Below are 10,467 nucleotides of genomic sequence, written 5' to 3'. Positions count from 1 at the left end.
ATGAAACTAAGGAGGATCAAAGACATTCAAGAACTCTAATGACTATCAAGGACAAGCATCAAAGCCATGAGCAACACAATGATATGCTTAATTGACAACATAATCTGGAATTTTGATCATGATCTCAAGGTTAATCAAACTCCCATACAAATGAAATCTAAATACGCTCCCAATCACGACCAGAATGAATGGCTCCTAGCATACCACCTATACTCACCAAGAGAAACCCCAATCTACTATAAAGCTAAGCTACTCACACCCCTAAAATGCAGCAGCAATTCTCCCAAGCAGGATCTGATACCATGTGAAAATTTACGAAGGCAAAGGAGAAATATAAGACAAACATTAAAGCCATGATAAACAATGAACAAAACGATAGGCGTTATGGATAAGATAATATTAACCCATAATTGCTAATCAAACTCTAATACAAATGAACTCCAAAATACACCACAATACAGCTCTAACAAGCTCCCCATCACCACAAGAATGAGTGGCTCACAGCATACCACCTATGTGACTTCACCAAGGTCCACGTCATCACATCTACTCACACAACTTTTCAGCTCCTTCAGTCTTCTACATTTTTTATAAATCATCAATCAAAACAACCTTTGAGCTCCCACAGCACAACCAAACCTACAACTCAAAATTGCAACATCAACACATACTATACTCACGAGTTGTTTTCCTTGGTTGGTGTTTGTGCATATTAGAAGGAAGAAGGGGACAGAGAGAAGCATAGAAGCATTTAAGGAAGGCAACATCATGGAGGCATTTTTCACCACAATGGTCCAGGTCATCCTCTCATATATTTAGAGAGCCTACCTTCCATGAGCATTTTTCACATGGATTTGCATTCCAATAGAAAGAGAGAGTACAGAAATGAGAGAAGGGGAAAAAAAGACATGCTAAATTTTTTTGTTTTAAAAAAGTTAAAAATCTGTAGAAAAAAATGAATTGGCCGAAATTCTAATGCGTATTAAGTATGTACAGTTTAAACCAAAAGTATTTAATGCACCCACCCCACCCCAGGCTTGGGGGCCCATTAAGGATAAGTTAATAGGTGCAATGCTCTTGCAATAATTAATCTCTCAACCGTCCAGGTAATATTGCATTATTTACTGCGAAATATGCACCAAAAGTGCAGTTCAATCCTCGACCTTTTCCCACATGTTGGATATAAAACTTTCCAAATAAATTGTTCCAGGAACAAGCACTATATTTTGGAAGCAAACTCAAGGCCAGATGCAAGCAGCACTTCCTTGCTGTCAACCGTAGGCTGCAGTTTGGCCACTTTGGCAATGGCCTTGTTCTCTTCAGGAGAGCCATTCTCTAGAAATGCACCTACCACTTTGTTGTCTTTGATCCAGTAGGCACCAAACTTGGCCTTTGGAACTGAGGGGTCTGACTGTCCGAAGACTACCGAATCGCCCACATTGTCACCATAGAACTGCCATGAGAGATCGAAAGAGCGCGAGTAGAAGAAAGGCAGATAGTCATACTCATCAATGGTCTTGCTTTGCTCTGCTGCCTTGATAGTCTGTCAAACAACATGATGAAATATTCACAAGTTGCAAGATAAATTTATAAAAAGCAGCACTTGTCCTCTCTATGGGACAACACTAAATGAGGTGCTAAGTACTCTCTCTCTCTCTCTCTCTCTGTCTGTCTCTCGTGCAGCTAAAGCAATTTACACGTCAGGGTCCTAAATGGTGTTCAAGTCCCATTCCCTGCTCTTCGGAACAGTGATATGGTTTAGAGGCCCGGGTTCAATTCCCATTGCCTGCACTTTGCTGCCCATATATGGATCAGGCCACGACGTTGAACACACATCACATCATTCTTGTAAAACATCCTCATAAGGTAATTAATTACCCTTTACTTGTAAATCCTGCTAAGAACCTATGTAATAAGAAGAGACAGACACCATTAAGTCAGCAACAAAGGATTTGTAAGTAACAGTACACATCAGGTGGTGATAAGGCTCATGCCTCTTCTTATTTATTGTCACAAAAACTTGTAATTTGTCTGGAGTGCATTCACTATGCATATGAGTAATTTTAATGTTTTTGGCTTTAATGTTAGATATGGGTTGCACCATGCCTCTCTCTCTCTCTCTCTCTCTCTCTCTCTCTCTCTCTATATATATATATATATATATATATATATATATAGATAAGGGCTTGTCCTCATCATACGTACAAAAAAAACTGCTTGCATTTCTTCCACTCAAGGTCTTGTCCAAGAACTTGAAATCCGCCAAGCCTCCATAATTCAACAAACATTTGTCAGGCAAAAGGTTTTACAAACATACCTTTACTGCTTGAATGGCCGACTTCCTTGCATGATCAACATGTTCGACTCTTCTATTCTCATTATACAGTTTCAAAGGGAAAGTTGCAACATCACCCACAGCATAGACATCTGAAACACTGGTTCTGAAGAACCCATCAACCTGTTGAAACACAATGCTTCAGTGAAACATCTCATGTGCAGCAAACTGCAGACATAAGGGTACAATGCTTGAACAGACACCAGAAAAACTAAGAAACTGGGCCCTCCACCAGAAACTAACCCCTCTTTGAATGTTAAACATGCAACACACAGAATGACCAATTTCACTTCAACATTTGGACCATGACCCAATGCTTTAGTGGGGCACTTTAATTAGGGATGAATTCAGTTTAAACAGTTTATGGATGCATCTGTGTGTGTGTGTGTGTAAGAGAGTGAAAGAGAGAGAGAGAGAGAGAGAGATTACACATGCACATATATTATCCATTCCTAAGTACAAACCTTGATGCCTCCCTTCTCTTCTTCTAACTGCCCCTTGAACAGACTTATAAGCGGTCGTGCACCGACACCAACAACAACAATGTCAGCTGGCAGCTCTCGTCCATCTTTCAACTTCACAAGCTTCACCTATAATAAACAGGGGCTTCAGAAGTAAGCAATATCATACCAAAACATATTAGAGAGCAACCCCTAGAGAAGATAAAAGCATAACATTCACATGAACACGACTCACATTCCCAGCTGCATCAGACTCAAAGCCTGTAGCTACAGTTCCCTTCACAATCTTCACACCCTTATTTTGGTAAAAGCCCTCATAGAAGGCTGCTATCTCTGATGTAAAGAGACGTGGCACTGGAAAAAAGATCCAGAATAAAGCCATTGGCAACTAGTATGTAGTTATCATCTCTCAATAACTTAAAAATGTCATTGCCAGACAGAAAAATACTGGATTGTTTGGGAGACCACTTACTGCACCATGGCTCTGGATAAACCATTGTAACCTTCAACTTATTTATGATCAAATCTGCAGCAAGTTCCAACCCTATGTAGCCCCCACCAACTATGACAGCTGTCCCTTCTGGTTTTGCACGAATAGCCTCAACAAGAGCATCTGCCTCATCAATTTCTCTCAGGTAATATATGCCCTTGGCATCAGCTCCTTGAACTCCGAAATCAGACAGCTTGATGAACTGCAAGGATGAGAAATGACCACTGGGATGTGAGGCAGTGTTTCAATTAAGAGCTCAATCTAAACCAATTGTCAAAATCAAAAGTAACCTCTCTTTTTCCATCACAAACAAGCCATTTATCCTTTTTCGACTGGCACAAATGTTGAAACCTACTGATGAAAGAGGCAAGAAACACAAAAAGAAAAAAGCGTAAGCTATCCAAACTAGTGCACTCAACGCAGCAGTAGATATGTAGGTCAGTGCACACCCAATGCCAACTAATATAAGTCACATATAACAACGAATGCCAAGCTAGGTAGCATCTAGGACAGCAGTAGACATGTAAGACAGAGCACACCCAATGCCAACTAATATAAGTTACATATAACATAAAATGCCAAGCTAGGTAGCATCTAGAACAGCACTGAAACTCGTGTTAGAACAAAATTAGCCTGTATTGACACATCAATTTTTTTTCATATAAGGTAACATAAATGCATAAATGTGATCTAGAATTAAAGAGAAGATTCTTACTGTTGCCCCAGTGGCGATGATCAAAGAGCCATATTTAAAAATGGCTCCGGCAGCACTTGCAAGAGTTTTCTTTGCAAGGTCCACCTTCACTATTTCCGTCCTTAGAATTAGCTCAATACCTGAGGCACAAAATATTGTATGGTTAGCCAAGCAAAGGCCAAAAGCAAAGCAAGAGAAACCAGCAATCTAAGCTTCAGAAAGCTTGTACAATGTGCTTAGAAAAATATTGTGAACTGTGTCAACCCATTTCACCCATTATAAACAGGGCAATAATGATGTCATAATCTTACTTTCAAATAAGTGAACTCCAAGAAAAAGACACACGGAGACCTCAGATCAAGGGTACCACTTATGGCAGAGCAACTTGAGGTTGAAAGGAGCAAATGGACTGGACAACAGTGAAAACTTCAAGGGCTCATGGTTGTTTCAAAACCTGTTTCTAGCACTCAGTACAAAATGTTCTGGTATTCAAAAACTCTCTACTTTGTATATGAAACATTTCTTTGGAGTTTCTAAACAATATCCTAAAGTTTTTCACGTAACAACAAGGCTTTTAAAAGACCTTCCATCTATCCTCCTTGACCCTTACCCATTGGGCATTAAAAAATATTATGTGCACCTATAGAGGCGTACAGAAATACAAACCCCCCCCCCCCAAAAAAAAAAAAAAAGCGGAACTTTATTCAAGATATTCCTGTCTCATACAACTCTGCAAGGGCTGTGACAAAGAGGACAGATGGCCGCAAACAATAGAGGCAGCCAAGTGTGGGCTGCAATATGTGATCAACCTTGAGCAGCCATACAGAGAACACAGCCAATGCTTGAGAAGAGAGAGAGAGAGAGGGGTGTTGGGGGGGAGGGGGTCCCATAGGCAGCCCCAACCACCCTAAATGCAAGGAAAATTACCCCTCCTTCCCACAAACCCCATCTCCAATCAACTTGTGTAAGCACCCTTGAGATTCCTCACTCCTCGTCCTTTGCCACTTACACTAACTATCCTTGTCTGAGCACACAGCCAGGAGAGCACTACAGCCATACTGGACTACAAAAAGCAGCCAAGATTTGCGCATGTCTTCTCTTGTCCCTTGTGAAGATTCAATGCCATATCCCTTGAAAACGCTAGGCCCATATCCCTTGCAAGCGATAGGCCCATATCCCCTGCAAACACTAGGCCCATACACCTTGCAAAGGACTGAAGCCATCCTAATGCACGTTTGTCTGAAAGTTAAGAGGTGCCATCTTGGGAAATTTTGGATTGAAAATTGATTCCCGAGAAGAACACACCTCTTAATTGTTGCAAGGATTCCCAATACATTATGATAAGTGGGCTTTTGCACTAATCAGGTCGCAAAAGTTGTAAGCAACGAATGCAAAACCATCAATCTGCTGAAAAAGGATAAAGATGGTTTTGTTGAAATTGATGGTTCCCTTCAAGATTGCGTGCTTACAGATGAAGGCCTCTTTCAAAAACACTGCAATAAGCATGTGCTCTTAACCAAGCCACCAAACCTCATCATGTTTTGGCATACACACGGGATTAAAGTACTGCATACTTTCAGCAAGAGGATGCTCTCAGTTTCCTGTTCAACATTACCTGCCCACAAAGAAATTATAAAGCTGTCATATGCCCACATTTTCATGCTGCCAAAATTTCCTTGAGCATGCTGCATGTTGCAATCAATGTTGGTCACATGCTCAAGCTGATTCATGCTTACACAAACATCTCATTAGGTGACATAATTCTGCAGCTGCTAGGTTGCATGTTTTAAAACCAAAAGAACTGCTAAAGTAGCAGAAACTTTAAGCAAGCTAATAGATCTAGCTGCACTTGCAACCACATCTTCATGCTGCATTTTGCCAACCCAATGCATTCTGCAATGCCCCATGGACATTTGGGTTGCTACCAGAGCATTTGCCTCTGACCTTATTTTGACAATGGTTGAAAGTGCAAAAAGGAAGAGCAGGAAAATTGTTATTTTTCCTATGGCAGAAGCAATGTAAAAGATTGGGCAGCTTAAGACTGTAGAAAAAGGTTAATGATTTCCACTCCTATCATATCCACATAACTATCAAGACCAAACACTTGATGAAAATAACTTGATAATAGATATATTTATAATGCAATATGTGGCTTAGAACAGTACCAGGAATGTGCGAAAAGATCAGCCTCTGCCCTTCAAGATTTGTTAATGAACAAGTCTCACCCTTGGGTGGCTCGTAAAATGAGTAGAGTTCCCCTTATGCAAAAAAGGGTGTACCAGGAGTCTCCTCACTATCCTCTTGATCATGCCATGTCCACTCCCCTAGAGACGTGTGAAAGGCTGGCCCTGCCAAATCCATGAACACCAAAGTCTCTCTCTGGCCACCTTTGCCGGTGGAAGGTCAATGTGCCACTCATGTGCATGGAAACCAATCACCCTCACCCTTCGCAAGGTGCATCCCCTGAAATCCTCCAAGGGGGGCTTCACTCTCTCCAGTCTACCATGAGGTCCAATAGAGAAGGTAAGGCGGAGCTCTCATCTGCACCATGTACTGCCAAGGGTATATCATGGCTGGTGAACACTCCCAGACACTGCCACTGCACGGCTAGTCCATAGCCTGTAGGATTCACATGCCAAAGGTTGAGGGCACTCCAGCAGCAACAAGACACTGGCGATCCCAAGGCCTCTCGCCGCACACTCTCAGATTTCTCGAAGAGGCTGAGGGATACTTTTTGGCCATAGAAGATCACTCTCTTTATGCAGTTGGCACATAAGAGCTTGGCAGTTGGCACCTGGTTGGCCAGCATTATGTCCGAGGTGTGGTGTCACCATTTGGTCCATCTCCGTTTTTTTGGTGCCACTCCTATGGGATTACCACTCCATAGAGCGGCCAGATTTGTACCATGTTCACATGTGGCCAGGCCAGTGTCCCATGTGAAAGGGTTCGGTCATCTTGTGTCACACGGACGGGAACCAATTTTGTGCCACCCGTGTGACCAATATTGTGCCATATGGACAGGAGCCTGTTTACTGCCACCCGTGTATGACCAAGATTGCGTCTTATCCATGGGACTGTCACTCCATGGTAGGACTGATATTTGTGCCAAGCTTTGTCTATGGGATTGTCACTCCATAGGAAGGCCCGTGCCAGGATTTGTGTTTTGCCTATGGGATTGTCACTCCATAGGAAGACCAGGACTTCACATTTCTGTCGCACCGGCCTTGTGCCTGACAAGAAATTCTTGTACAAGTTTCATGAAAGGGAGATTTCGTCCATTACATGTGCACATGCATTCATGTTTGCATGCATAAACTTGTTTTCGCATGACTTGTTTTCGTGTGTTTGCCTGCTATGACATACCAGTACACTCGACGGGGATGCCCCAAGTGTACGATGGGTATGCTGTTTGCTGACGAGTTGGTGTGGCGTGTGAACAGGTGGTAGTATTGCCTTTTTGGCCTTTTTCAAATGTAAAATCTATAAAGTAGTGTAAACCTTAATATTTATAAGGTTGGGTGTTCACACATATTTTAAATTATGACTAGACACCTTTCAATGTGGGTGCCCAAGGATTAACCATTGCTTAAGACCTAATCATATATAGACTAAGGATTGCATGGGGAAAAATTCCCTCCAGCACGTGGATGGCTGTATGGGGGTGGTTGATGGAAAGAGGGCGCCGCCTCGTTGGGACTGGATTGGAAACAGTGCTATTGGTTTTCATTTGCTGGCTGCTGCTCCTATACCCGCCATCAGATCTGCCGGCTGCTGCTCCTATACCCGCCATCAGTACTTGCCGGCTGCTGCTCCTGTACCCGCCATCGGTACCGGTCGGCTGTTGTCCCTGTACCCGCCAACAGTACCAACCGGCTGCTGCTCCTATACCCGCCATCGGTACCTGTCGGTTGTTGTCCCTGTACCCGCCGTCATTAGTACTTGCCAACGGTTGCTTCTAGACCTGCCTTCAGGACTGTAGCCACCTTTGTCTACTGTGCCCAACAGGACTGGTTGCTGCTGCTGCCTCCGCCTCTTCTTCTGACTGTTCTCCTGCTGCTATCTGCACCAACCAGGACCGCATTAAAGGGGATAGTCTCCTCTCCCTTAGATCCTAATTTGAATCTCAATGAGGTACATGTTTCTGTAATTCAAATTCCGATAAGATTAAATTTAAATGTTGTTTCTCCAAGTCTTGTGTAGGCAATCATCACCATCGGTTTCCCTCGCCATGGAAGGCAACTTGGATGGTGATCTTTCCCCGTCAGTACCCTGGCAACGTCCTCACATTCAGAGGAGCCAGTGAAGGTCAACGGGGTTTGAGGGAAACGGGGAGCAAAGCTTACTTGGGAGCACCAGGTATCACTCCCTCCGCAGTGCTTCATCTTGCCAGGTGTTAGTACGGGCCTGCCTATTGGTGCACGGTCCCGAAAGACTAGTGAGGGTCGGGTGTTCACCTAGTGAAGGTGGGAGACTGCCTATGATTTAGTCTCCTCCGACAACCGATTCTTCATCAATAGAAACCTTAGTTATGGAGAAATCTGGCCTCGGGGCCCTTGAACACTTGTACATATAATACTCCAAGAAATACAAACGACCGGCCCTTTCTCGCCCCAGTGATGGTGTCAAGTGTTCTTTGTGATTTCCAATTTTAATGTTGTAAGTATTGTTCCATTGTTAGTATTGGTTAAGTGATCTAATAATGTGTATTTTATCTTCCGCTTTGTAGGCCTCCCGTAGGGAGCAGTTGGGCCATCCCCAGAAGTCCCAACGTCATTGTCTTTGGAATTGCCCAAAGGCTCACTGTCACGATTGTGACTTAAACTCTCTTATTACTCTTAATCATTGAAAGGACACCAGTGAAGGGTCACACCCTGTCACATGGGTCATCATCAAAGGACACATCTCTTCAAAGGGACACGTTTATTGATCAAAAGACACATCTCTACGTCCAAAGGACATAACTATTCATTCAAGAGTCACCCTTTCATCACGGATGTGCCTCTTCATTTGTACCTCTTCATGCCCTATTTAGCAAGGCTTTGCATCTCAATGCAAACAACACTCAACTTTCCGCTCTCTGATTGTCTTTAGTTATTGTATTCAATCTTAGTTATGTCTCTTAAAGTATTAATAGACTAGGAAGTCCTCACAGTGGTATCAGAGCAAACAAGCTCCAACCTATGAGATGCCCACACCTAAAAAACCCTAACCCTAACCCTAAAATCAAAAACCCTAAATCGGCAAATTAACCTTAAAATTAGGGATAGCAAGAGTTGTATGGAAGAACACGAGAGAATGCCCCATCCAATTTTGACCCCTTTGCCCAATTTTACCTGATTAGTCATTTTCCCCCAAATTTGTCTACAAAAAAAAAACGATGGGAAGCAGAGATTCACACCCAGGTTGCATCCATGTGCTAGCAGGCTGCCTTGTGTCCCCGTGGAGGTCCTGATCGCCTGAATCGTCATCATCAAGGGGGCGCCACTTGTTGGGGTAAAGGCGTTATGCCCACCCTTATAGTGTGTACAAGCCCATAAGTTATAGTACATAGTACACTTAGTACTTTTAATGTACTAAGTGCACTATGTGTACTAGTGCAATATACATGTGTGATAGGGGAGTCACACACTCATATCATTATGAGTTGACTTATCCCCACAACTCTCTCTCTCTCTCTCTCCCTTGCTTCTCTGTGTATGTCTCCCACATAACTCTTAACCCTAATTCTCTCCCATCAACTGGTATCAGAGCAGGTTATTTTTTCTAGGGTTTTGTCGCTGCAGAGAACAGGCGTGTGCTGCTGTACGGATCTGCGTGCTGCATCAAAATTTGTCTCTGGTCGCCTTTGTGCAGTGCTGGTTACTGGTCGACTGTGTGACCAGTCTCAGGCAGGTGGGTTGAGAGAGCAGCCAGCAGCGTGGACTGCCCCAGCTGCCCAGCAGCCAAGCGAGGGCTGCCCAGCAGCCAGGCGGGCTGCCCACTAGCGCTAAGCGAAGACATCAGCAGCCAGGCGAAGCGTGAGCGAGCGCTGGGTGTAGATGCGCTAGGCGAAAGCAACACAGGCGAAGGCGGAGGTCGAGTGTGAGCAGTCGAGCGAATACGTCAGGCGAACGTGAAGCGAAGGCTATCACGTCATCTGCAGTTCAGCACTACTAGGCGAAGCAAAGTTGGCGCTCAGCAGCGAGTAAACCAGGCGAAGCGGGTGGCCCTTCAGCGTGAGTAGCAGGCGGCACTCAACAGGCGAACACGCCTATGACATACCCGTAGCGCGAAGAGGAGTCGGGTCAGCGTTTTTTTTTTTTTGGTGCTGCGCTCCATTGCAGCTCGCCATCACCTTCTGATCTCCCACTAGTGAAGCGGCCAATTCTTGCATCAAATGATTCTTGCTACAAGCAACCATCTTCTTCTGGCCGCTCTGCACTCCTTTGCAATCACGCAGGCCCTCAAGGTTCTCACCACTTGAGCACCTGGATCATATTGCCCATTT

The 10,467-nt window shown here is 43.9% G+C and overlaps 1 protein-coding gene across 2 annotated transcripts in view; it reads right to left on the bottom strand.

The window, feature by feature from the left end:
• Window positions 1-960: 960 nt before the first annotated feature.
• The window catches only part of LOC147607826 (monodehydroascorbate reductase, seedling isozyme-like), a 29,474-nt gene continuing 19,967 nt past the window's right edge, over window positions 961-10,467 (bottom strand). For both annotated transcript variants that reach the window (XM_086790082.1, XM_086790083.1), the window contains 6 exons: window positions 4,002-4,120; window positions 3,269-3,488; window positions 3,032-3,150; window positions 2,800-2,925; window positions 2,318-2,458; window positions 961-1,543 (listed from right to left, as the gene is read on the bottom strand). In XM_086790082.1, coding sequence (XP_086646208.1) covers window positions 1,220-1,543; window positions 2,318-2,458; window positions 2,800-2,925; window positions 3,032-3,150; window positions 3,269-3,488; window positions 4,002-4,120 — 1,049 coding nt within the window. In that variant the 3' untranslated portion in view covers window positions 961-1,219. The remainder of the gene's footprint in view (window positions 1,544-2,317; window positions 2,459-2,799; window positions 2,926-3,031; window positions 3,151-3,268; window positions 3,489-4,001; window positions 4,121-10,467) is intronic.

This window comes from Cibotium barometz, chromosome 54 (assembly GCF_041138505.1).
Source record: "Cibotium barometz isolate CiBa-2024 chromosome 54, ASM4113850v1, whole genome shotgun sequence".
In the NCBI taxonomy this organism is placed as follows: domain Eukaryota; kingdom Viridiplantae; phylum Streptophyta; class Polypodiopsida; order Cyatheales; family Cibotiaceae; genus Cibotium; species Cibotium barometz.
Note: the sequence above shows the minus strand (reverse complement) of the source record. Positions and strands in the feature narration are given on the sequence as shown.